General features: G+C 48.9%; 1 protein-coding gene across 2 annotated transcripts; it reads left to right on the forward strand.

Moving 5' to 3' along the window:
- The first annotated feature begins 3,355 nt into the window (after positions 1-3,355).
- SPARC (secreted protein acidic and cysteine rich) lies at positions 3,356-26,022 on the forward strand. 2 transcript variants are annotated; one of them, XM_038534972.1, is made up of 10 exons: positions 3,356-3,496; positions 13,565-13,634; positions 14,888-14,950; positions 15,468-15,555; positions 16,827-16,948; positions 18,773-18,893; positions 21,015-21,148; positions 21,845-21,993; positions 24,269-24,417; positions 24,828-26,022. In XM_038534972.1, the coding sequence occupies exons 2-10, from the start codon at positions 13,578-13,580 to the stop codon at positions 24,854-24,856; spliced, it is 912 nt and encodes a 303-aa protein (XP_038390900.1). In that variant the 5' UTR covers positions 3,356-3,496; positions 13,565-13,577; the 3' UTR covers positions 24,857-26,022. The 2 variants fall into 2 exon arrangements, with proteins under 2 accessions (XP_038390900.1, XP_038390901.1); XM_038534973.1 differs by lacking the exon at positions 3,356-3,496 and adding an exon at positions 9,076-9,278.
- The last annotated feature ends 1,695 nt before the right edge of the window (positions 26,023-27,717 follow it).

Genomic DNA, 27,717 nt, shown 5'->3' on the forward strand with positions numbered 1-27,717 from the left:
AACCCTGAGATCACGGTCTGAGCTGAAGGCAGACGCTTAACCGACTGAGCTACCCAGCACCGCCCCCGTTGCTTTTTCATTTCATTCTGTTTATCTCTTTCATAGAATTGATCACAACCTAAAAGGAGTTCATCACCTGCCTTAGCTGTTAGAGTGTCTCTGTCCTACTTACTGCCAGAGCCCCAGTGCAGTGGAGTCAATGAATGGATGAGGGAGGCAGCTGATGTTCTGGAGGTGTGGAGAGGCTGGATGCCATGCACTCGTGGACATTCCCAAGGCAGTAAAGCACCCTTGAGTTCTAAGGCTGTGGCTGGGCACTAGGGTCAGGCAGGTCAGGATCCAGGTAGAACAAGTAGTCCCTAGACGAGCATGGCTGGAGAGTGGCTGGACAGGGTGGTGGGAAGGCAGTGGGGACTTCTCATTTTACAAGCTGATGTTGGGTAAGCAGCATTCTCAACTAAGAAGAGGGGTACCAAATGGTTGTATGGTCTTGGACCCACAGATGTCAGAGCTGGAGGAAATTTTAGGAGGAGGTAGAGTGTACTGGTTGAACACCTGGGCTCTGGTGTCCCTCAACCCTGGATTCGAATCTCTGGATTGCCACGTGCTGGGTGCATGAGCTTGGGTATACTGTTGATCTGATCTGAACTTTATTTTCCATGTCTATAAAATGGCGGTAATAAAAGTTCCTATTTCATAAAGGTTAGATCTGAAAATATATGCAAAGGACTTAGCTCAGTGCTTGGCACATTGCAGGTGTTTAAAAACTTCTGGTTCTTATTGCTGCTATTACACTGTCTAATCTATTTACAGGTAGACAATTGGGGGTGGAGATGAGCCCAAAGTCACTGACTCAGTGGTAGAGCAGGGACTCACACCCCGGTCCACCACACCTGGTCCAGTTGTACTTCTTTCTCTTCCTCTAAAGCCCTTGGTGGTGGCAAGAGGACCAGTCCCAGTCCTAACAGTTTCCCTTCTTAGGTCAAAGTCACTCTTGGTTCAGAGGCTCCTGCTTCCCCGAAGGTGCTCTTAGCCTAGATATGAAATCTACCTAGCTTTCCTTGGAGGGATCCTGGCTCAAGTTATCCCCACCAGGGCCTTTGAGCGGCCCCTGGATGGGACCTCTGTCCCAGAGTGTTACCTTAGTTCCAGCGAGCTTTCCAATTCCTGAAGCAAAGGCCACATGAGAGTGGTTCCATTGGCTCATTCTCATCAGAAACATTATCTTAGTTTAAAAAGAAATGACAGCACTTAAGTTAATTTTAGTCCCCATGATGCCTGGGAGCTATAGCAACCAATCCTATAAAAATGTGCATCTGTCCAGATGGTGAAACATATCTGAGGAATCCGCCAGCAGCCTGTATTGAACACCAAGGCTGAGCATCAGCTCTTCGCCCCTGGAGCAGGGAGAGGCCTTGGGGAGCATGTGGAGTAGAGGTCCTTTCTTGGATTCCCCACTAGAGTCTTTGAGAACTTGATGAAAGCCATGAGCCTTCTCTACAGAAAGATGCACAGACACCCAAACTTTTACAATCAATTTTTGTAGGTTTAGGGTCTCTGGAAGACAAGTGTTGGGCACTATTCCAGGCTGGAATGCTATTAAAAGACAACCCTCACTGAGTGAATGCCAGCTCAGTGTTGGCCACTGTTCTAGACATTTAGAGCATTGCAGCAAACATGACATGTGAAACCCCTGCCTCCCCTTGTGGGGGAGACAAATAATTTCTGATAATGACAAATGATAGGAGGGAAAAAAGACAGGGTAAGTTGGTGTGAAATATGCCTGTGAGAGAGGCAAGGAGGCTGGTTTCGGTGGGTGGTCGGGGGCAGGGGGGTCTCTTCTAGGAGATGACATGATAACGGACCTGAAGGGTGAGGAGAGTTCAGGCACAGGAAATTCAGACAGGCGACTGGCCCTGGCAGAGGTAAGAGCAAGTGCAAAGAACCAGGGATGGGAACAATGCTAGGGTCCATGAAGAACTGAGGCCAGTGTCCTCGAGTAGAGTAAGTAAGAAGGAGAGGATGGCAAGAGAGGCAAAGGCCATATCATGTAGAAGTTTATGAGAGTGTTCTCTGTCTTCTCCCTTTCCATGTTATTCAAGCCAAATCCATGCTCCCAGAGGCACCTATTCCAGCAAGCCTTCTCCAATCCAGGGATCCCTCCACTCTGAACCCCCAGAGTCTGTATCACTCATGTGAGTGGACTAATGCATAAGGCATGCCCTCTTAGCAAGACCCAAAACTCCTGCAGGACAACGACCAGATATCCATTCTTACATCACTCAAAGTTCCAGGAACGCTAGTTCCTGGAACTCACAAACAGTCATACATTCATCAACATTCTCATAAATTTTCTTTTTTTAAAAAATATTTTATTTATTTATTCACGAGAGACATAGAGAGAGGCAGAGACATAGGCAGAGGGAGAAGCAGGCTTCATGCAAGGATGTGGGACTCGATCTGGGACTCCAGGATCCCGCCCTGGCCCAAGACAGGCGCTAAACCGCTGAGCCACCCAGGGGTCCCAATATTCTCATAAATGTTCAACCAAGACCTGTTGCACTGAGAAGTTCATGTAGCATAAGAATGAACCAAATTGAATTGTGATGGACTTAGCCTCCCCAGACCATTTTAAACCTGGTGATCTTAGGCAAGTGACTTAGCTGCTTTGAGCCTCTGTTTCATTATTAGTAAAATGGGCACAATAACAATACCTAGTCAAGGACTCGCTGGTGAAGATTATTAAGTCTCAGTAAGCCGTGGCTATTGCCACTTCTATGATCATTATCATCAGTCACCTTCTCTATTCTATACTGATGACACAGATTCCCCAGCTAGAAAGCAAATCTCTTATATGTCTATTTGTGGTGCAACTAGAGTCAGAGTTGTTATTTTTAGATCATACCCCCAATCATCAGCGATGATGCCACCAGAGGCTGCTTCTCTTGTCTGCACAGAGGCCAGTCCTGGCTTTGCCTTTGTCACAGATACAGCCCCCTGGAATTGCAATGCCCTCGTTGGCATTGCCTAATCTTGGAAAGATCACTGGTCATGAAGTTGGGACACTTGGGCCCGGCTCTGCCCCTGGGAGCCTTTGGGTAATCCCTTGCCCCTTCCAAGCCTCAGTTCCCCTTGGAACAAGGAGAAGATTGTTCCAGATGATTCCTGTGGACCCTTCCAGCCCTGGCACTCCATGAGTCTGTGTAGGTAGCAGCCCCAGAGCCCCTGAGGCAGCCAGGGTTGGGGAGCCTAGACAGGACAGCACACCAGAAGAAGAGGAGGAGAGAAATGGAAGATCTGGCTGGCTTTGGCTGTGGCAGGGAGGGGGAGAAGGAGGAGACAGAGGAGGAGGAGGAGGGACCAAGGGGTGGAGGGGAGACAGACCCAGCCCAGAGCTGCGAGTGGCTTCCTGTTGCCTGGCTCTAAACCCTCCACATTCCTGCAGACCTTCACACTGCCCAGAGCGCACTCCGCCAGCTGCCTGCCTGCCACTGAGGTACGCACGACCCTGCCTGGCCTCTCCCTTCTCTGGTTGCTCCACCCTGACACCCTAGCTCACTCCTGCAGTTTGGGTACAGAAAGAGGAGAAGTGCTGGGAGGTCTGTGGGTCAGGGACAGGGTGTGCTTCTCCTTCAGGGCTCCATCACCACTCCCGCTAAGGGCAGGGGCCACGGACTCACTGCCTGTTGCTTTTCAGGTGGCATAACTTGGTCTCTCTTTTAGGTGTGCGGTACATTATCTCACTGTGTCTTTGAGAGTGGTTTTCTCTTTCTCTGTCTTTCTCTGTGCCTGCCTCTCTGGTGTCAGAGGCTGCCTGCTTAACCTCTGTGCTCCCTTCGCAAATGTGGCAGCCTGTGTTCCTAGGAATCTGATCTGGTCACAGCTGCATGGGGACGTCTGCCCTGCTCCCTCATTCCAGGAGAAGACACTTCCTAGACTTGGTTCTCGGGAGGGGTTCTGTTTTCCAAAAGGAATCTGCATCAACGATACATTGATCTCTGGAGGGCAAATAGTGGTGGTGGTGGTGGTGGGGTCTCTACCTTTACTCAGCACCTCTGAGAAGGCTTCTGTTTCCCTGGAATCCTCCCCCACAGACCCCTCCCCCCCAACACACGCACTCTGAAATAGCACCGTCAGACAGTCACTTCTGGGTTAGGCTTTGTTCCCATCCTGGGCTGCCTGGGTGTAAGCACAGAAACTCACTGGCTGGAGCCCTTAGTCTGTGTAGATCTGAAGACCCCAGGCATCTGATATCATCCAACCAAGGCTCTCCATCCTGTGGGAGGCTGGGTGTGGTGAAAGATGTTCCAAGAAGGGGAGGAGGGGGAACGAAAGATAGAGAGTCCCGGGCAACCTTCTCACACCTCCTTGTTTAGAAAGCCCAAACTCTATATGGAAATGGTATCTTGCCTTTTAGGATATTAAGTCCTCTTTGGACATACTCTTTCCTGTATTTCCTTGGTTAGCTTCATTGGCTGGCTGGTGAGTGGACTTCCTTGGGTCTGAGGGACACCAAGGGAAAAGGGTACACTGAGATGAGGCATGTCTTCAAGAAAGCCCAGTTTGCCCAAGAGAGAACAGAAAGACACACATTTTCCCCCAGAAAGGACAGCATTCTACACAGAACACAGAGAGGATATTTTCACTAGCAATTCCCCGGGGTTAAATTTCTATCTCATCCAAGTGCTGATAGTAGAGGGAGAAGCAAATAAGTAGGTTGGCAGACTTAAGGCGCACATCCTATGTGCTGTCTTAGGTAAGTCCTTTGGACTTAGTTTCCCTATCTATAAAGTAAGAAGGTTGGACTTGATGGTCTTTGACATCATCTGGAACTTTCAAGGAAAAGTCTCTTAAATTGAAATCCACGGACTGGCCTTTGAATGAGCTTAAAGACATCTGCAAGCCACTTAAAATTGTTTGTATGGTAGTGTGTGTGTGTGTGTGTGAGAGAGAGAGAGAGAGAGAACGAGAACAAGAAGTGTTCACAGCCTTTACTCTTAAGATATCCTCAAATGGATGTACTACTTCCCAAATAGCCAGAGGGCATGATGATGTGGGAGATGGAGTGTGGGACTGGAAGCAGATGTATATTTGCGGGAGGATAAACAATTTTGAAAGGGAGTGGTTGGGGGAAGAGAGGGTTAACTCACAGTGCTCAGCTGCCACATCGACAAAGCCTGGAGCAAAGGGAGGGGGGAGGGGGAAGGGATGCCTGGAGAAGAAATCAACTTTTGAAACTTTCTCCAAGTCCCACCCACAGAAAGGCTCTTCTTTGCCATGACTCATTCTGGGAGGAATGTGAGTTGCCACGGTAACCTTTTTTTCAGGGTCTCTGCCTGCTGGCTGGGAGGGGACACTGAAACACTCAGAACATCAGGCTCGGTCTGAATGTCCCCCACTCCACTCAGTCCCCAAATACCAGGACTGCAAACTCTAGGTCCTGCCCTGCTGATCTCCCAGGATCCTAGAGCAGCTGTGGGGCTGTGATAAACCTCCCTGACCCGAGGTTTGAAGACTTGAGTTTTAGTTCCACTGCTGTCAGAAGGTGTCATTTGACCTTGAACTAATTAATTCTCCTCCGTTCTGAGCCCCAGTTTCTTCCTTGGTTAGAGAGCAATAACAACAATCACCTCAAAAGGGATACTGCGCAGAAGAAAGGATGAGACACAGGAAACACTTGGTAAACTGTGGCGCCTCCATGCCCCCCCATGCATTGGGTTTTTAGAACTGATAAACTTATGGCATCCAAAGACTTGGTGAACTCATTTCCAGCTTTTTGGTCCAGCAGCTCCATAATCTCAGGGTTGTGTATAACTTCTCTTTATCAAAAATGCTAACAGGCACGTTTAAGCAAAGTAAATATTGTTTAAATCCATTTTGATTTGGGCACCTTCGTATTTCCCAAGAGTGTTGTACCCTCCAGTGTGAAAAAAGCATTGGCCAAGGCGGTGGTAGAGACAAGTCATAACTCACAGTGAGTGACATTAGGTAAGACCGTTCCCTTCTCTGGGTCTCCGCTTCCTAATTTGTTAAATGGGGAATCTAGATGGTCTCTAGGGGCCCTTCCAGATCTGAAGTCCTGCAAACGTAAATCCCAGAGGTTGCTTTCATGAGAAGAAATAGCTGGCCTACGTTTTTAACCCCTATCCCCCTAGTTGAAAAGAGGAGAGGAGGGCTAAGGGATCTTGGGTAACAGTCCTGTTAAAATCTTCATCCATCTGTAGAGACTTGTCAACCAATAGCATGGCTGGGGTCTGTTATTTACAAGAGCAGTTTTCCTTGCTAAAATAAGCTATAAATAGGAAAGGATGGTGGAGAAAAGACAAGAACTCAGGATGTGAGGTAAACCGGAGAATACTTGGCTTTTGAGGTTATTTAGATAGGTAGCCAAGGGTAGAGATAAACATGGACAGACACAAATGAAGATGTAGACTGCAACATGGATTTTACCAAAAGACACCCACGGGCACAGCTAAAAATAAATGCCTGCACACATGTGCAAACACAGAAGGTCATACTCTCACATGCCTCCCCCTGAATGATATGTTGAGTCACAGACAAGTTCCAGGTATACATCTTGGTGCACATACAAACCCTGGCCCTGAGCTACACGGGCCAAAACGGACCGATGCTTCACCTAGAGGTCCTCAAGGCCATAGATAATTTATATATACAACATGTCAGGGTTGTAGATGCTACTGCCATCTGTAGCCACATGCAGATGTGCAGAGCCAGACAGAACTACAGGTTATGACAAGTAGGTAGACACGTTAACACATACGATACCAAATCACTGCTATTCTCTATCTTCACAGATAATGAGGATCAGAGGATCAGAGAAGGAAGATAATTACTGAAGGTCACATGGCCAACTGATGTCTGAGCCTAACTTTTCTTTTTCTTTTTTCTTTTTTTTCGGGTTGGTTTTCATCTGCTCAGTTTGGTTTCACACCTGTGCACCTCCCTCCATAGGCAACAAGCCCTGTGGATGATGAGTGACAGGGGTACTTTCTCCCTCTTTGCTGGCCAGTGTGGCCTATCCCAGCCTGCAGGGCTTTGCCATTTGGGCAGTATGATGCATCCAGTAGGTGGCTGCTCATTTGCTTCATGCTGGCTCTTTGCCTGATCCATCTTTAAAGGAGGAAAGAGAGAGTTGGAGCTGAGCTTTCAGCCTAACCTGGGAATTAATGAAGCTACTTTCCTCTACAGCACGGAGCCTGGATCTTGACCCCAACCCTGAACTCAGGGAGGCTGGGCTGAGCAGAGCCAGAGCCAGCAAGTAGTAACTTGGCAAAATTATTTAGAAAAGCCACCTCCTCTTATCTAGGTCAGAGCTGTCTGAGACAGGAAATTAGCTCTACCCTCACTCTCAAGACATACAGCTTGGTGTCTACTGAAAAAATATGGATGGTGATACCAACTCTGTCCAGAATGGGGTTCTTTCAGACACTCGATATTAACCTATCTCATCTGGGGATCCCTCTGGGTCATCTTATCTTAGTCATGACATTAGAATCCCAGACTGATCAGAGGAAAAAAGAAACAATGCAAAACAAGGTGAACATCTGGATGGTTCTAAACATCTGGAAGTTTAGCATCGGTACCAGCCTGCCGTGTGACCCTCGAGAGAGTTGTTTTCCCTCTTTGAGCCTCAATTCCTCTATCTCTAAAACCAGGAGCATGGCAAAGAGGTTTCACATGGCTTGACGACACTAATCCATTGGTACTGGCAGCCAGAGAATGCTCAGGATTCAGATGCCACTCTGCACTTTAGGGGAAAAGGTCATGTGATCGATTAGTAATGTCTGCCACAGGCACTAGAGGAGCAGGTGGAGACATACTCACCATGTATTTGCTATCTTTGGTATGTGACAGCCTGGATTCTGATGTTCTTTCTCACCTCCATTTGTGGTCACCCGGATGCAGCAGTGGCCCCTAGAGGGAGCCAAGGAGGAAAGCCTGAAGCCCCACCCTGGGCCTCTCCTAACCACCACGCAACAGAGAAACGTGGCATCTTAGGTGCGTTTATGGAATCTCTGTTAGGCTGATTCTAGTCCCAAACTCCAGGGCTGCTTTGGAGTTGCCCCAGAACCTCTTCACTCCTAGGCTTGAGCACCCATAACACCCTAAAAATTTCCCTTAGCTTCTTCCCTTCCAGCAAGAAATATTAAAATTAGAAGCAGAGTCAAGGGACAGGTTGGGAGGGTTGATGCTCTGAAAGGCTTCTATCTGAGCCCACTTAGAACATCAGGGCTGAAAGAATCCTTAAGGACGACCTTGCCCCAGGGTTTTCCAACTGTACCCACGGGAGAACCCAGAGATGCTCCAAGGGGTGTCTGAGCGTGGAGGACTTTCAGCCCCATCTCAACTCCACTTGCAACCCAGAGATGCTCCAAGGGGTGTCTGAGCGTGGAGGACTTTCAGCCCCATCTCAACTCCACTTGCACCCGCTTTTGTTTTTTTAATTCCAAACTGATTTGTTGACCAGATCATAATATATCCATGTTTCAACAAATGCAAAAGCCTTTAGCTGCTTCAAATATTGGACTTCGCAGAAGACCTCATTGAAAGAGAGGGCTTACATAATTTTGAACACCACTGATCTGAAACAATCTCCTCATTGTGCAGATGAGCAGGGCCAGGTGTGGTCCAGGGAGTAGAGGAGCCCTCCGTAAGTTTGCGCAGTGAGCCGGGAGCAGCATTGCCAAGACTGCATCCTAGGACTCACGACTTCCATGTCACGAGACCACCTCCGAGAGGCTGTGCTTGCTCCCTGGCATTGAGTCTAGTGAGGTCCGACCGACTCTGGCGGCGCCTCTCTGGCCTGGCTCGGACCGCCTTCCAAGTCCCAGCTCCCTGGCGGGCTTGGCTCACAGAGGGGGTCCCTTTATTAGCCTCCAGACTTGTTTTTCTCTCTTGGGGCTTGTTTACCAGGAACGTGTGTTTTTTGGAACCCTTGTTTCCAAGCCAAACAGTGGGCGAGAGATGCTTGGTTTGCGTCAGCAGCCCAACTAAGAGGCCAGCCGGGGGCCCAGGCTTCTTCACTGTGTTCTCTGGAAGCTGGGCTGGTGTCCCCTTGACCAAGAGGAGCAGTGTCTCCTTTGTTCCACTTCGGCACCATTTCTCCTTGGGAGAAACACAAAGAGCCGGGGTTCTTGCCCTGGATTTTTTTTGAGGGGGATGGAGATTCTGGGATCCTTGGATTTTTAAGATGCTCTTCCAAGCAACATTGCTTACTCCTCGTATTCTCTCATATGAATCGTCCTGAGCCTTTCAAGGTAGGTGTATTATTTCTGTTTTACAGATGGAGAAATGAGTTGAGGCCCCGAGAGGGAAAGTCACTTTCTGAATGTCACACAGCTGCTAAGTGGCCGATTGGGGATTTGAACCCATGAGTTCTATCTCCAGAGCCGATGTGCTTACCTTTATGGTACGCTGCATAACCCGTGGTTACCTGTATAACCACCCTGATGTGGTAGCCAGAATCAACATGTGGCTACTCAAATTTAATAATTGAAATGAAGTAGAATGAAAAATTCAGTTCATTTACACTAGCAATATTTCAAGTGTTTGGCAACCACATGTGGCCAATAGCTACCATGTTGGACAATGCAGATATAGAAAAATTTCATCATCTCCAAAGGGTTCTATTGGGCTGCACTGCTCCATAAACCTCTTTCTACTCAAATCGAACTCAGATTCTGTGCTCCACGTTCTTAAGAGCCTACAATTCCAAGACTGCAATCTAAAATTCCATGATTCTCAGATGTCCCCCGGTTCTGACATTCAGGGATTTTTCAGTGTCCAGGGAGAGCCTGGATGAGGCCCTTTATATCTTGAGGGAGATGAACTGGGGGGCTGGCTGTACTTTTCCATCCCCAGAGTCTTTCTAAAGAGAGAAGTGACCTCAGCTTCGGGTCCCGCTGGCAGCTGAAGACGGGTTTTCAGCCGTCTCCAGAGCAAATAAAGGCAAAAGGAAGGGACTTGATGTACGGAACAGGGGGAGGAGGCAGCTGTGGGGTGGGGGTGAGCAGTGTCCGCATTTGATGACCACCAAGCCAAGGGAAACACACCTCCTGTTCCTCCCCTGGCCCAGTCTACTTTCCCTGTACCTCGGGCCAGTTCACAGCCCAGCCGGGCTCCATTCAGGTGAGCACCTGGGTGGGACCAGCTGCCAAGAGAAACTGTGTGAGGTGAAGAGCTGGCCAGTGGTGGAGCGGGGCTGCTTGGGCCCTCGTTCAGCCCTGCCACTCACTCCCTGGGGCTCTTGGAAGATTCCTTCCCCTCTCTGGGCCTCAGTCTTCTCACCTGTACTATGGGACAGCAAGATATGCCTTAAGCCTCCAGTAGGATGCTCCGAGACACTTTGGAAAGGACAGATATAGACATCATCACAAAGGAGGGAGTTTTCATTTAAAACTAGTCATTTCTACAAAGCTGTTTATATTTTCACTGGGAATACCAGATCTAGGTTTGATTGACAACGTATGTGTTCTAAATGTTGGGGTTTGACTCTGTCTGACCTCCCCAGGGTTACTGTGGCACCCCATTAGCTGTGTAAGATGGGTGCCAGACCTGTTTCAGAGAGGCTCAGGGAGGGATCTTGTGTGTGTGTAGGAAGTATGGCTGTGTGGGAAGAACAGTCCAGCTGTTCTCCTTCCCTCTCATCCTATTATCTGGAGGGAAAGGGTTCTGGGATTGGTGATAAAGCATCTGGAGAGAAAGGGTTCTGGGATTGGTGATAAAGAACCCCAAACTTGGAAAAAAAACTCTTTCTCCAAGATTTAGGGTCATTTTCTTAACACTGTCACTTCCTGCCTTTCTCCTCTACTCCCACAGTGGACTGAACGTAGTCCCTATTAGGCTTAGCCCAACTCCATGAGAAGGGACGTTGTCAAGGCAGTTTGACTTGCAAGAGGCCTGAATGTTGCATGATTTCCCACTCTCACCACAGGCTCATCAGGAAAGTGGGACTAGGAGCCTACCCATGCCTTGTCCACCAGTGCGTCATAGATTCCATACAAGTGAGGCCTTTAGACACTAAATACACTATAAGATTTAGAATTATTTTTTGGTTCTGGCTGCAAAGCCAGCAGCAGGAAGGGTGAGTGTGCCACTGGCAAAGAAGCATAGGAAGGGGGTGAGGCAGGAAGGACAGACAAAAAAGTTGACCAACAAACCTTTCCCTGGTCAGAGAGGGGAGCACAGCTGCTTTCTCTGCTCAGATGAAGGACACAGATTCTGAGGATGTTGGTCTTCTTGGCTCTTCAACCAGAAGCTTATTACATGTCCAGTCCTAGCTAGGGTATCTCTCCAATGACATGACTTCTGTAGCTGGAGCCCAAACAACATCTTTTTGTGTTTCTAGCTACTGGTCTCACTTTGACCCTTTGACTTCAAACAGGCTCAGACAAGTCATCCATTGATGCTTTCTCTCCTGTTCCATTCATAAAATCGTATGCAGGGGTTGTCTTGCTTGTATCTTCCAAATGGGAAAGCAAGCAGGGAGATTTTTCCACCTTAGGCCTGGGGGAAACAAGCATACAACTGTGTGGGGCAGGAACATTCTAACAACTGCCTGGAAAGACTGGACGCCTCTGAGAGTTGAGCCAGGGTGAAGCAATGCCAGGCCTCCTGGAGGATCCCATTAAATTTCTGTTAGTTTTATTTCATACACACATCATGAAATAGGAGATGAGGTTTTGTGTCTATTTTAATACAATAAAGGGCCATTATGAAGTCTGCTCCTCCTCGCCTGTTTCTACTGTTCAAATGCTATAACCCAAGTGAAGAAGGGTTATACCGCAGGTGACAACACATGCCAAGACCATTGTGTACCTGCAGCATTTTGAGGGCATTTCAAGAATCCAGCCTATGACCTCTAAGCTTACCTAGTCCTACCCTTACAACCGATGGAAGGGGGAACAGAGTCTGGAGAGGACAAGCAATTTAACCAATACACCAGTATACTTTTGAGGCAGATCAAGGACCCCTGGCATTTAATTCAAACCGAGTATTTTTTTTTCCATGATGCCAGGCTACCTCCAAGGTACTCTGTCAGTTGAAAAGTCTTGGAAAGAGCTAGGGATAATGAGCCCAATACAGAAGTCTGTGGGGGCAAAAGAGGGAAGACATGGCCACTGCTCATGTCTCCTAAAATCTACTGGGGGGCGGAGGGAGCACTCCTGTTTCATGTAGGCATAGGAGGAACAGAGTAGACCAAAGTTAGAGGGAGGTAAATTTAAATCCATCTAAAGAAGAGCTTTCTAAAGCCATTTGGAAATGAAGTCCATCTAGTGAGAACAAGAAATAAATTGACCTTCTTACAGTTCCTCTATGAGGGATGGCATTTTGGCAGTGAACCATCAGAGAAGATTCTGCTCCCAAATCCCTGGGCATCCTGAGATTTTTGGAGTGAAGAGGTTAGCATTTAGAGAGTGACGTCTTAGCAGTTACCAGGGCAGGAACATGTTTCAGATCTTAGCTAACATTCTTCAGCTGTGAAGAGGAAAGAGGAGACAACATGAACACATGCAAATATGTGGTTAGTTTCCCTAGGGGACAGAGAAGTGCTGTGCCTTCTGGGTAGAGTGGAGAAAAATGTGGCTACCCTCAAGCTCCCACTGGTCACACTCTAAGACTATTGTTTTCTGTTTTAGAAGGTAGATCTCATTGTCTCAAATTGGCAGGGGGTTTCTGCCTATTAATTTCCCACCCTTTCAAAAGGAGTAGGAAGGAGGAGGAAAAGAAAGAGGAGGAAGGTTATGGGAATAGGAAAAAAAAAAAAAAAGAATCCTGGAACATCAAGGATTTAAGGGTCCTTGAAGATGGTCTGGCTCAGTATCTCCCAAACTTGACTAGTTAGCCAACCACCTTTGTGGAAATACTCTTTAAAAACTTCAGTAAATGTGGGCAGCCCGGGTGGCTCGGCAGTTTAGTGCCGCCTTCATCCCAGGGTGTGATCCTGGAGACCCGGAATCAAGTCCCATGTCGGGCTCCCTGCATGGAGCCTGCTTCTCCCTCTGCCTTGTGTTTCTGCCTCTCTCTCTCTCTCTCTCTCTCTGTGTGTCTCTCATGGATAAATAAATAAAATCTTTAAAAAACAAAAAAAAAACTTCAGTAAATGTACAGACAAAAGAGACTTTATATCTTTACCATAAATGGAGAAATCTTTGTCTTTTGTCATAAATGGGAGGAAACAATAAAAATAAACACAAAGAAGACAAAACAACTTTGTTGAATTCCAGCTGGATATAGTTTCCTGCGGAGGCTCTGAGCCAGAACCTGCTCTCTGTTACAAAGGAGATAGATGAGTGCTAGAAAGGTATGAGACATCTTAGCACCACACTGAGTGAAACACTGTGAAACACTGAGAGTTTCTCTTCATATTGTTGGGATTGGAAGAGAATTGAGTGGAAGCAGATTTCTCTTCCATCTTTTACTATAACTTAATACACACCTCTAAAATTACCCTGCGTCTCACAGGAATTCAGTGTCAGAAGGAGCTCCCCCATCAAGAAGCCCTCCTCCACTCACTCAGCTCTCAATCTCTGTCTCCCCACAGGGTTCCCAGCACCATGAGGGCCTGGATCTTCTTTCTCCTTTGCCTGGCCGGGAGGGCCTTGGCAGCCCCTGTAAGTACCCAAAGAGCATATTTGCTTGGTCTTCCTCACACCACCAGCTCAGTGGCACCAAATCTGCTAGCTCTGGATGCTTGGGGGTGCTCAGGGACTTCCCTGTCTATCTCATTATTTGCCTTATTTTTTAAAAAGATTTTTTTTCTTACACTAATAAGCACAGGAGAAAAATTGAGATGAGGACTGTTGGATGGAGAATCCAGGGAAGAGATATTTCCATGTAAGGAGAAGGTGAACTTATAGCAGCCACAGAGAGGGTTGGCTAGTTTCCAGATCACTTGATGGCAAGCAACAGGCTCCAATCTGGCCAAATTGGGGGTGAGGAGATACAGTTGTAAATCATAAAATCAAAGATGTTAGGGAAGACTGGAAAAGGGCAGGTTCAGGATCTGAGAGGTAAGAACAAGTAGATGGTCTTGGAGATGCTGCTCTCTGAATGGATCTGCTCCAGTAGTATCTTGAGAAAACGTGCCAAGAAGATTTAAAAACAATTCAAGGAGAGCCAGTCTAGTTGAGCTTGAGTCCTGGCCCTGCTTCTTGGCCAGGAGGGTGTGGAGCACCCTGACAGACACTCCCGCCAAGACCTGCTTGCAGGGGGCTAGTAGTAGTCATCCAAAGCTAAACTGGAAGCCAATAGCGGAAGACGGAGGAAGAAGCATGCGGCCGGCCGACAGCTTCTCTCAACCCCTGATTCCCTCATCCTCTCTCCACTAGGAGGTGTGAGTGATGGTGGGCTCTGGCAGGTCCATTTTGCCAGAAGATTTGGCAGGGTTAGCATTACTTTCAGAAGAAGGCCTAGCCAGCCAGGCTCCTCTTGCTGCTTCCCACTCCCAAGTTGACATGGCAAGAAGGAATCACCAAATCATCATAATAATATCACACTCCTGGGGAAGCTAATGACATCTGTTAAAACGCATGATGTTCATGCCTCGTGGGTCTCCGTTGTCCCACTCTAAGATGAAAGGAGTTGGTCTGCATCAGTGGTTTTCAGATTCATAGGGGTTCAAAGCAATGGAAATGCTTTCCCAAGCTAAATCTTCGATAGATGGCCCAGATATAAAATATATAAAGGTGGGTGCTCCAGAGTTCCAATGAGCCCTGTGTTTGGCTTCTCGTTCGCCCTCATCACCCCACCCAGGGCAGTCCCTGAGGCATAACCTTGGGGATCTCCAGTGAGCTGCTCTCCTAGCTCCTCTGGCTGGAGACACATCGTTCTGACCTCTCTGAACCCCATTTTTTCTTCTCAACAGCAACAGGAAGCCCTGCCTGATGAGACAGAGGTGGTAGAGGAAACCGTGGCTGAGGTGGCAGAGGTAGGTGGGTGGGGACCCCAGACCTCTACATTCATTCCCTGGAATGGGCGTTTGGCCCTTCCCATGTGCATACACAGCACAGATGTGAATCCTGTGTATCCCCCAATCCTGACGCATTCCTGAATGCTTCCCAAACCTTCCATGGCACACTAGAGTTGGAAGCTATGATTTTGAAATTTTTTATTTTTAAGCTATGGAACAATTTTTCTTAGGTGAACACCCACTGTCTCCCCATACATTAAACATAAAGGGGGCTTTGCGATGTGGCTGGCGGGGGTGGCGGGCTTGGTACCCCTCCTGTTCCAACACCTCTGCCAGCCTCTGAGGCATCTCGGTGGGTCTGTAAGAGCCCATCCAAATTCTGGACCCTGACATCATGTGCTTCCTGTGCCCTGGGCCTGCACACCTTTCCAGCTTGTCTCTCCTTTCGTGGGACCCGAAGCTTCAAGGAAATCCCCTCCAGCATTTACCTCTGAGGGTAGGAGCCATTTAACTCACCCTTCTCCCTCTACCCCAGGGACCTGTGGGAGCCAACCCCGTGCAGGTGGAAGTAGGAGAATTTGATGAAGGTGCTGAGGAAACTGAAGAGGAGGTGGTGGCTGAAAGTAGGTCCCTTTCTTGTGTCTTGTCATGACCAGTCTTTGTCTTCTGATGCTTGAGCCCAGGGCATGGGGACAGCCTACATGAGGTTCTTTCCCAAGGAAATTCAGGGTGGGCTGTGGAGGAGAAACTGTTGACTCAAAGGTTAGGAATATTCTCTGGAATCTAGGAATGATCTATGTATAGCCAGTCTGTCAATTCTGTGAGTGTCAGGAAGGGATGTTCCCAAGCTGGAAATGGCCTTCCCCCCTCACAGCTATTTGCCCTGATTCCAAAGTTGGGTTTCACGACATAGCTCATATAATACTACCCTTGGAGTAGGTGCCAGAAAGAGAGAAATGTCCTTCATCTCCAGCCCACCATGCTGGCATCTCCTTCCCACAGAGTACAGAGGCATCATACCCAAGGGGTTAAAGCAAGGACCTGGGAGGCAACCAACCTAGGTTTGCCTCTAAACTTGTTGACTCATGCTGAGAGTGCCTTCCGACAGCCTGCTTAGCTCCTCTGAGCCCAGCTTCCTCATCTCTAATGCAGGAATGATGAAGACCCTCACCATACAGCTGCTGGAGGATTACAAGATGAGGCACCAGAGCACTTGGCTCAGTGCCTGGGAGGGCAAGCATCCAATAAAGAATGACTAAAATACCCCAAATCATGTATCAGGAGGAAACGGCTAGATTGAGCTGTCATCCTGAAGGCACAGAGTTTTTGTTGGAGTAGAGGGGCATCTACTGAGTCTGTTCCTCCCCTCCTCCAGGCCCACCCTCATCCGGTGTTTACCAGACACAGCTGGGCTCTATTGTTCAGTGTGGGCCTCAGGGCTCTTCTCCCTCTTCCTTTATGGCCACTCAAGTCTGTTTTGCTTGGCCTCACGGCTCCTTGGCACCCTGACAACAGCCGATTTTCCAAGTCATTCTTGAAAGGTTATTTTATAATACCCAAATGCCTCACTATCACTGAGGAACAGAGAGCTGAGAACACAGTGGTTATTTCAATCCTCAAGGGAGTTACATGGTATCCAGTGCTCCTAGGTCCCAGATTAAGCCTGCAACTCCCCAAAAAGTACCTGACCCTGACCTCACACTGAATCTCTAATCCCCAGACGGAGCCAATTTCTCCCTTAAATGCCGATCGCTGGGCTCAGCAGAAGAGAAAGGACTCAGGATTGTCCAAAGCCCAGAGTGGGGGCCATGGGCGACAGTTTTACCCAAGGATCAGTCTGGTTGGGCTGGGGTGGACCCGGTGGTGCTAACTACATGTCCTTGTACTCCACCAGACCCCTGCCAGAACCACCACTGCAAACATGGCAAAGTGTGTGAGCTGGATGAGAACAATACTCCCATGTGTGTGTGCCAGGACCCTACCAGCTGCCCTGGTCCCATTGGCGACTTTGAGAAGGTAAGGGTAGGGGGTTGGGGGATCAAGCCCTTGCAAACATGGAGTGGCTGCCCAGAACACTAGTGGCTTGGTGGCTCTATGGGGCAGCTCTAGTCTCAAAAGTTCCTTTGCCATGTAGTCACAAAGTGGAAGTAAGGCTCTGAAGCCTCTGCCTGTCACTGGGTCTTTCCAGCAACCAGCAAGAATTTATGTGGCACCAACAGGTTCCCAGCTCCTCACCAGATCTAGAAAGGAATATATCAAGAGTATCAGACACTGAGATAGGGGCTTTCTCTGCTTGGGAGTAGCCTAGCAAAGCATCAGGCCCAAAAATATGGGTTCTGGGGTCAGACTGAAGGTTGACTTCAAACCTCATTGCCACCCTTTTAACTTAGCTGTTAGATCTTAACTAAGTGCAGAACTTTCCCAAGTCTCGGCTTTCTCATCTCTAAAGTGGGTGTAGAAATAGGCTTTATTTCATAGGGCTATTGTGTGGATTTGTTAGGAAGTACTTAGTACCCAACATATGCTATATAAAAAAATCTTTCAAACCCATCCATTCTGCCTCCAATCGGACTCATTTATCCAACCATCCATTCATCCATCCATATGATTATTTGTTGAGTGCCCACTCAAGACAACCAATGTGCTAGTGATGGCCTAGCTCAGGATAGCAAATCTGGTATCAACGTTATTCCCATAACCTCCTATCTGGGTTCTCCATCTTTAGTCTCTCCCCAGTACAACTTCTCCTATGGGCCCCAACGTTTAGCATCCTTGCCAACTCTTCCCTCCTCTTCACCCCTTTTCCTCCCATCCCACTGGTCTCCAGTGCCCATCAACTCTCCCTCTGCAGTGATATATAAGCAATTTTGAGTGAGCACATACAGGAGGTTTGACACAAGGCTCCCAGCCTCCTGACAGAGATAGTGCCACTGTCCTTGTTCTGCCCTCAGCACCTCTGCTCAGCCACCCCCATGTACAGAGATTCATTAGGAGGACTCGCATGCCTCAATGTACAGTTGTACTCACAGTGAAGACTTACTGCAGTGGCATGTTAAAGACACATAGCTAAAAAATACTGGAACAAGACATAGGGAGAGTCTGGAGGAACCCACGTACAGGCTTGCTTCCTTTCTCCACCTGCATGAGGGGTCTTACAAAATGCACTCTTTCCTCAGCTACAAAGATACTGGCACATGGGAGCAATGTTTCTGCTCAAGGAAATCCATTAGTGACTTAGCACTCAAAGTTTTCATTGAGGACTGGTCACGTAGGCACCCTCTGCCTAGCACATACCCAAATTCCAGACTCCCAGAAGGAAAGCAGACGTTCAGCATAAACCGAATTGTTTGTACAAGCAGTCTAGGCACAGTGAGGCGTCCTTATCTTCTATGGAAAGTTTTATGGCAGTACAGGGACTTGTTTACCAGCCAAGTTCTTGGATGCCAGCCAAGGGCCAACATCGCAAGCAGGCCTTTCTAAGCATAGCAATCCCAGGCTCTCTGTGGTAACTTTCTCCTGTACCCTCTGCCTTTTTTGCCATCTGCATCTTTAACTCATCCTTTCCAGATCTGCCAGATTTGTTTTCCCATGTCTCAGCCTGATTCTGTTGTAGCTCTGCTCGGAGACCACCTGTGGCTCTCAGCAGGGGCTGAACATCGCCCGGGAGCCCAAAGAGCGGGTTCTTATTGCAGCCCCACCACTAAGTCACTGCTTGGCCTTGGGCTCATTGCATTCCTCGCCTGGCCCTTTGTGTCTCCACCTCTGAAATGGGCAAAGATGGTGGTGCCAGCGAAGGGCTTTGGAAGTGAAGACGAGGTGCTCTGTGCTTTTTGCCGACAGGTATGCAGCAACGACAACAAGACCTTTGACTCTTCCTGCCACTTCTTTGCCACCAAGTGCACCCTGGAAGGCACCAAGAAAGGCCACAAACTCCACCTGGACTACATTGGGCCTTGCAAATGTGAGTCTGTCCTGGTGGCTCTTCCAGGCTCCCATCTCTCAGAAGAGCCCTGATCTGGTGCTGACACAGGCTCTGCCGCCCCATGCTAGGTGACATTGGGCAAGTCTCTTCCACTCTCTGAGCCTCAGGATTGCCATTTATAAAAGGAGAGGATTGTCTACGAGTAGCTTCCTCTGGGCTCTGCATTTAGGACGCCTCCCAGGAAGGACTGAGCAATTGTGGAAGCACAAGGTCAGGGTGGATTTTTGGAGCCTCTTGCTGGCATCCAACACACCGCATTCTTCTTCTCTAATGATGAGGATGCTCTTCTATAGGGCTAACCCAAATCTTTACTGCTTCAATATTGTAAGGCAAAAATTATGTTCTCTCTGGGCCTATAACAGATTTTTGTTTCATTTACAATTTTTAAAAAAATTTAAGTAATCTCTTGCATTACACAACCTCAAACTCACAACTCTGAGATCAAAAGTCACATGCTCTTCTAACTGAGCCAGCCAGGCACCCTGGGCCTATAAAGTGTTTTGAAAATATTTGAATTTGAATGCTTTAAAATATGGGGCATGCCTGTCAGTTCCCTTTAGGCCCTGTTACTCGGTGTTGCCATATCCTCGGCATTTTCACTCCATCACATTCCTAACTGCCCACTTGAAAAAGATGAACCATCCTCTTCTAGAAACCTGGGAGTTAGGTATTTGGGGGAAAGAATGCCAGGATATGGTCTAGCTTTTTTTTTTTTTTTAAGATTTTATTTATTCATTTGACAGAGAGAGAGGGGGAGAGAAAGAGAGAAAAAGAGAGAGAGAGAGAGAGAGAGAGAAAGAGCACAAGTAAGGGGAGCAGGAGATAGAGTGAGAGGGAGAAGCAAGCTCCCTGCTAAATAGGGAGCCCAATGCAGGGCTCAATCCCAGGGTCCTGGGATCGTGACCTGAGCCAAAGGCAGATTCTTAACCAACTGAGCTACCCAGGTCCCCTTTGTCCAGCTTTTTGTTAGTGATTCCAGGTGCAGATTTCACTGGCCTAGGTGTCTCCCGGGTACATCTGGTCCTCCTCCAAGATAACACCCATGTTGTGTTGTGTGCCTGGTATATTCTGGTATTACATGCCATGGGGGAAGGCCACTCACCTGCCTCAGGTATACAGAGTGCACAAAGGTGGAGAAGAAAACCAGGTTCTCCTGTGGTCAGCCCCACTTTCCCAGTTCTGGGACCCAGGGCATGAAATGAGAAGGCACAGGAAGGAGGCAGGGGGAGGGGAAGGAGGACTGGGGAAGGAGTGTTGATGGGAATCTGGGCAGTGAGACTGAGGAGTGTGCCAAGGGGCCTTTCACCAAGTGGCTTTTACTGTCCTCTGGGGCATATTGTTCACTTGCTCCAACTCCTAGTGTGTCCACTACAGATGTTCCCGTCTACTCCTCAGCTGGTGGTGGAGAAGGTAGTGCTTCTAACCACAGAGGGAACTTGCCCTAGACTTAGGATGAGGGAAAGATAGGCCTCTAAGCCCCAGGACAACCATATGCCCTGGATGGTGGATAAGGTTCTGATCATGTGGCCTTGAGCAAGCTCCTTCTCCCCATGCTAACCAATAAGACCAATAAGAGGGTGGACTTGGTCTGACATTCTGGTATTCTAAGTTCCAAAGATCAGGATAGAATCATTATCATGAAGAATGTTCTGGTGGGTAAGCATTACTGACCTCCCCACCCCAGCTAACCTGGGCTTATGGATAGACGTTATTCCTCAGCCTCTCAGCTTCAAACCTCTCCCAATGGTTGGAATCACCAGTGTGGGACCTGGGCCTCTGTCTTTCAGGCCCCATCATACAGAAAGGTGCAAGAGTCACTGGAGTGACCCGTTTACCTTAGCAGATCAGATTAGGCCAAGGGAACAGCAGGCATGTCTTTGTGTCTCCATTTGCAGAGCATTCTTCCCTCCACACGGTCTCCTTTGCTCACTAGGGTGAAGAAACTGGCCCAGAAAGGCCGAATCGCCCACTGAGCCGAGGTCGCTGATGGAGCTAGCTATAGGAGGGGCCCGGGGTGGGAAGCTTGGCCTAGCTGGCACGTCGGCCCCCAGGCATGCAGGGTCAGGGGCTGTGCTGGCAACTCCTGTGTTTTGAACCTAGACATCCCCCCCTGCCTGGACTCCGAGCTGACTGAATTCCCTCTGCGCATGCGGGACTGGCTCAAGAACGTTCTGGTCACTCTGTACGAAAGGGATGAGGACAACAACCTTCTGACCGAGAAGCAGAAGCTGCGAGTAAGTGCCCCCTTTCTGGCCTGTCCCAGGCCTCTGCCCAGCTCTGAGCCAGATGGCTCCTGGCCCCACGCTTGCTGAGATCCACAAGGTCCCAATCTTAAAACTAGGCCCCCAGGTGGGAGCCTCAACCCCTGCTCTGACGAGTGCCCTCATTCTGGGTGCTGGGACACAGACGTCTCACGGCCTCTGGAGGCCCACTGTATGCGTTCACTTCTTAAGGACCCTGAGAAGTCTTGTAATCAAGAGACCTGCTCAGTTCATTGGTTTAGCCCAGTGTTAAACACAAAGGGACACAGACAGCCCTAAGCTTTTCTCCTTCGGAGTCTGTGGATCTTATGCTTTATTGGATCTATGGAGCACTTGGAGTACTGATAAAGTACAGATTCCTGAACCCTACCTCATGCCTATAGAATCAGGGTCTCTGTGAAACCAGGTCCAGGAAGCTGCATTTTAACACACTCCCCAGATGAGTTTGATGGGGCAGCTCTATGGAGATAGACTCCTTTGAGATCAGCCCAGGCCTCCGCTTTTGTGGATGAGATACTGGCACCCATCTCTGCCTCTTTCTTCCCTCATTTTGAACCTTGGCCTTAGCTGGCCTCTTCTGGCTCTGGCCTGCTGTCAGGAGTGGAGAGGCCCTGACTGGCCTGGACTGTCTCCGCTGGACCCTTTGTCACGCAGCGTCTGCTCTCACAGGTGAAGAAGATCCACGAGAACGAGAAGCGCCTGGAGGCTGGAGACCACCCCGTGGAGCTGCTGGCCCGGGACTTTGAGAAGAACTACAACATGTACATCTTCCCTGTGCACTGGCAGTTTGGCCAGCTGGACCAGCACCCCATTGACGGGTAAGGCCTCCGGCCCTTGGATCCCTTGGCGCTGGTATAGACAGTGTCACAGGTCAGGGCTGGCAGGTGCACTGGGTCTGGTCAGAAACCCTCTCGGCCGTCTCTGCTGCTCCCAGCCCTGCAGCCCACAGTTTGTTTGCGCAGGGGCCGAGGCAAGGAGGAGCAGGCATAGGAGAAAACACGCAGGACCGAGGGGAAGAAAGCCAAATACGTTTTCATGCCAGAAGAAGTGGAAGTCCGAGGGAACTGAAAATCCCTCCTTACCCCTGTGCATGCTGGCCTTGCGTCTCCGTTAGTTGAGGGAGAGTGAGCTAGGGAGGCGCTCAGACTCCCTGGGCCAGCGCGGCGGAGGTGGGGCAGCCTGCGTGCTCACAGTCCCTCAGCAGGACCTGAGACCCGGCCCCGATAGGGCAACATCCACGGAGCCAATCCCATCCACGTTGCAAGCCTTGGTTTAATTGTTCTTGCTTCTTGTCCAAATGTGAAGAGCCGTGCAAGTCCACCACAGAGCAGTCAGGCAGCTGTCAGCAAACACTTACTGAGCGTCTGTTATGTGCTCAGCGCTATTCCAGGCAGGAGCTTTAACAGTAATCAGAACCGACATGGTCCCTGACCCCGGGAAGCTCACGCTGTGGGTGATGATGGGCTTCTGACGATCGAAGAAACAAGTAAAAAGGCTCCCAGAAGGTGCAGGTGGAGGCCTGCTGCACGTGAGGCCGAGTAGTGATTGTCAGACCCTCGGCACAGCTTTCTGGTCTCCTTTTGCCGGGTGTTCTTGGGGGGGCAGAGAAGGATGGGGCATGCTGTTGACATGCCTGGGGGAGCACACTCTGTACAGGGGTGCTCCTTACTGGAGGCTCACCCCTGGTTCTCCGTGCAGGCTGTGTGCCTGGAGTCCGCCCACCTTGTCGGCCATCCCCTGCGGCCGGGGTCTCCTGAGCTCTGGGAAACTCCCTGCTGCTTCTCTCCCAGGCTCTTTCCATGGCTGGGATCCAACTGAGTCACTCACGGTGGAGGGGGAGGGAAAAGTCAGGAGGACATCTGGAACTCAGGCTGAGCATCTGGATTCCACCACCATGAAAGGACCAGGAGAAGAGACTTCCAGCTGGGGCGATGGGGGCGGTGCATCTGGGAAAGTGCTCCAGCCTGGGCCAGGGGATCCAGCCGTCCCCTCTTCTCATCCCAGAGCTGCGTGGTGACCTTGCCCGAGCCCCTGCTTCCCTTAGGGCCTTGATTTTCCGACCGATAGACTATGTAAGAGGAGGGAGTCTTCCTTCCCATTCGAACACATTGTGTGATTCCTTCTGAGTTGGGAGGGGCGAGAGGGTCTGGGGGTTAGAGAGAAAATTGGAATCACAGTGCGGCCCCTTGGGGAAGAATATTTTGAGGACAACTAGTTGAGGGCTCTGGGAAATAAGGAGAAAATTCATACATGGGCTCTGGAGTCCAGGCTGGCCGGAGGAGTAGGAATGGAGGACGGTGGGAGAGAAACGAGAAGGCCTCCTTCTCACACATTATGATATACAAAAAACTAAAGCTCCATGAAGGTTACGGTTCTTTAGACCCTCCTGCCAATCCCAGTCCCTTCCCACTTCTCCCCAGAAGGCAGCACTGTTACCATTTTGATATATCTCTTTTTAGACTTTATTTTTAAAAGGGAGGGGAGGGGGCGCAGTGTGGAGGGGCAGAGGGAGAGAGAATCTTAAGCAGGTTCCATGCCCAGGCACAGAGCCCGACGTGGGGCTCTATCTCACGACCCTGAGATCACGACCTGAGCTGAAATCAAGAGTCGGAGAGCTTACCCGGCTGAGCCACTCAAGCACACTTAGACTCTTTCCTATGCATTTGTAGCTACACAAATGTGTGTCCACCAGAAACACACATTGTGGTTTCATACCAGATTCTGGCCTACCAATAGCAGAATATTTTCATTTTAAGTTTCTTTGCCCCAGTTCTCAGCCAATTAGGAAATAGTTAAATGCACCGAGAGGCCTTTGTTACGAATCCATGGGATCTCAGAACGGGAAGGGCTCTTAGACATTATGGTCAACTCTCCCCGCTTCGATGGAGGAGAAACAGGCTCAGAGGGGGACAGTGCCTGCTCTAAGCCCCACCGCAGGTCCGGGGTACGGCGAGGGGTAGCCCAGGATCCCGGCTTCCTGTTCTGCTTGCACACCCCTTCCTTCTGCTCTGTGGGGCAGGCTCGCTCTCCCCTGGCTCTCGTGGAATGGGGGGGCTTTCCCATGCCTCAGGCCCTCTAACCTCTTGCCCGCAGGTACCTGTCCCACACGGAGCTGGCCCCACTGCGTGCACCCCTCATCCCCATGGAGCACTGCACCACCCGCTTCTTTGAGACCTGTGACCTGGACAATGACAAGTACATCGCCCTGGACGAGTGGGCGGGCTGCTTCGGCATCAAGGAGCGTGAGTGTCTGAGCAAAGGGGCCACTGTCCTGTGCCCTCTCTGTGCCTCGTTAACTCCTTTTTCTGCTCTTCCCGTCCGGGTGGGCCTTGCTTTCTCGGGCGCCTTCTGGTCCATCCCCTTTCTCTTTCTCTTCCTCAAGGGCAGCACTCGGTCTGTGCCTCGCACTATTTTGGTAGCTGGCAGGCACCTAGAGAGGGGATAGGAAGTGTCACTTGGCAGCGGGTGTGAGTGACAGGAACAGGCCGGGGTCAGGGAGACCACAGTTCTCAGTCTTCAACCTCCTGGGTGACCTTGGGCTGGTCCCCCGACCGCTGGCCTGGGGTGGGGGGGACCCACCGACTGCTGGGGAAGCCGTCTTCCCCTGTTCAGGGCCTCACTTCTAATTCTGTTTTCTCATCTTGCTTTGCAGAGGATATTGACAAGGATCTGGTGATCTAAATCCACGCCTCCTTCCGCAGTCCCGGATCCTCCCTCTTTGATCTTTCCCTTCCTGTTTCCCCCAATGTTTAAAATGTTTGGATGGTCTGTTGTTCTGCCTGGGGACAAGGTGCTAATATAGATTTAAGCGAATACATTAACGGTGCTAAAAATGAAAATTGTAACCCAAGTCATGACATTCTTAGTCATCACACGGCTGTCGACGCCTCTTGCTCACCCACTAACGGTCCCCTTCTCTTGCCATTTGCTGCGCTGCCTCGTGTCCTAGTGGCGTAGGGGTGGGAACTTTGATCTGCTCGCGTCTGCCTTCGACACATTGCATCTTCAGATTTTCTCTCTGTTTCTCAGTTTGAGACTAATGCTCACCAAGTTAGTCTTTGTGTTCGTTTTATTTCAGGGTATTGGCTGCTGGGGGTTCGCCCTCATGTGGCCTGAAGGTGGGCGAAGGGAAGTAGCAGGCACGTGATGCTGGCAAGGATGTTTCTGGGGCTGGGGAACTAGTGGGAGAAAGTCCTGCAGAGCCCAGCAGCCAGAGCCGCAGATGACAAGGCGGTCACTCACAGCCAGGACCTGAGTCTGTGTTAGGAAAACATATTAATTCTCATATAAACCCAGTTCCTCACCATTTTCCTCTCATCTTTCAGTGCCATTTCTCTTCATGTTAGGCTGTTTGTACAAACTTTTGGGAGCCGGGGTGGTACATCAGTTCTCTGGAATCCGCCAGGCCGCTGGGGGGTGGATCACCACACCCTGTAGGGCTTCTCCCCTCCTAGCTGTCTTTGGGAAACGCAGGACTGGGAGGCTGTTTTGACCAGAGAGGCCAAGGTCAAGAGCAAGGTGTAGAAAAATTGTAAAATAGAAAAAGTGGTGTTGGTGAATTGGTTTTGTTTTGTTTTGTTTTGTTTTCACATTTGGATAGCTGTCACAAGAGGTCTTTCCCTCAGTTTCCAGCATGTTCTTCCTTTTCTCCCTTTCTCACGTTTTTCCTCCTATTAATCAAGAGAAACTTCAAAGTCCATGGGATGGTCGGATCTCACAGGCTGAGAACTCGTTCACCTCCAAGCATTTCATGAAAAAGCTGCTTCTTATTAATCGTGCAAACTCTTGCCACGATGTGGGGAGTTTGACAAATCTTTCAAAATAAAAAGTAATGACTTAGAAACTGCCTTCCTGAGTGATTTTGCATGTGTCTCAGTCTTAGACATCTCTAATTAGCCTGACACACAGGCACACGGATGGACGTGTCTGCACACAACGGCACAACCGCAAACCTTTGCAAACACACTACTATGCCTTGATGTACACACAGGCTTCTTTATATACCACGGATGTATTTGTACACAGGGAATGTACAGTTCCTATAAGCACAAATCTAGCTTACTTTTAAGATTTTATTAATTTGTTTATTGAAAGAGAGAGAGAGCAGGGGGAGGGGCTGAGGGAGAGGGAGAGAGAATCTTAAGCAAACTCCCAACTGAGCGCAGAGCCTGACACAGGGCTTGATCTCAGGACCCTGAGATCATGACCCGAGCCAAAACCAAGAGTAGGACGCTTAACCGACTGAGCCACCCAGGCACCCCAAACTTTTCTTTCTTTCTTTCTTTCTTTCTTTCTTTCTTTCTTTCTTTCTTTCTTTCTTTCTTTCTTTCTTTCTTTCTTCCTTTCTTTTTTTCTTTCCCTTCCTTCCTTCCTTTTTCAATTTTATTTAAATTCAATTTGCCAACATATAGCTAAGCTTACTTTTGATTTTATGAACGGTGTGCTGAACTTTTCTCATTACTGTACTTTATTATAGAAGCACCAGGCTAAGCAACTATATTCACCCACTATCCATCCATCCTCTTTTTTCACTGCCTCATATTTATTTATTTCTAATTTTTATTTAAATTCTACTTAGCTAACATACAGTGCAATATTGGTTTCAGGAGTAGAATTCAGTGATTCATCACTTACATAAACACACAGTGCTCACCATAGTGCCCTCCTTAATCCCCATCCCCCAACTCCCTCCATCAATCCTCTGTTTCTACTCTGTCTTTAAGAGTCTCTTATGGTTTGTTCATCCATCCATCTATCCATCCACCCATTCAGTCAACAAATGTTTATGATACACCAACTATGCACCAGGTCCCATACCAGGTGATAGAGACTCAGTTGTGGCAAAGTAGATGAAGCATTCATTCTAGAACTTCTAATCTAGCAGGGAATAGATTAAACAATTGCACAACTAGGGGTGCCTGGTTGGCTTGGTGGAGCATGTAACTCTTGATCTTTAGATGGTGAGTTTCAGCCCCATGTTAGATGTGGAGATTACTTAAAAATAGAATTTAAAAAAATTGCACAACTAAATACAAATTATAAGAAGTAAGAAGTACAGTGAAGGAAGAATAAGGGAAGCCAGAGTATGTGCAATAGGAGGACACAGCATTACTCTAGAGCTTCACTCTCCACATGGTAGCCACTACCCAGGTGTGGCTATTTAGATTTAAGTTTAAATTAATTAAAATTAAAACTTCCAATCCTTAGTCACAGTGGACACTTTCAAGGGCTCATGAGCCACATGTGAATAGTGGTTACCTATTGAACAGGGTAGATCTAAGCATTTTCATCATCTTGGAAAGTTCTATTGGGGGACACCTGGGTGGCTTAGCAGTTGAGCCCCTGCCTTTGGCTCAGGGCATGACCTGGGGGTCCAGGGATCAAGTCCCACACTGGGCTCCCTGCGAAGAGCCTGCTTCTCTCTGTCTATGTCTTTACCTATGTCTCTGCCTCTCTCTGTGTCTCTCATGAATAAATAAATAAAATCTTAAAAACAACAACAACAAAAGAAAGTTCTATTGGACACAGCTGTTTCATGGCTT

The sequence above is a fragment of the Canis lupus genome, chromosome 4, assembly GCF_011100685.1.
Source record: "Canis lupus familiaris isolate Mischka breed German Shepherd chromosome 4, alternate assembly UU_Cfam_GSD_1.0, whole genome shotgun sequence".
NCBI lineage: Eukaryota > Metazoa > Chordata > Mammalia > Carnivora > Canidae > Canis > Canis lupus.

Coding starts and splice junctions, on each gene's coding strand:
- SPARC (XM_038534972.1), top strand. CDS start 13,578: ATGAGGGCCTGGATCTTCTTTCTCCTTTGCCTGGCCGGGAGGGCCTTG. Junction 15,556..16,826: donor AGAGGAGGTGGTGGCTGAAA/GTAGGTCCCTTT, acceptor GTACTCCACCAG/ACCCCTGCCAGAACCACCAC. Junction 16,949..18,772: donor CCATTGGCGACTTTGAGAAG/GTAAGGGTAGGG, acceptor TTTTGCCGACAG/GTATGCAGCAACGACAACAA.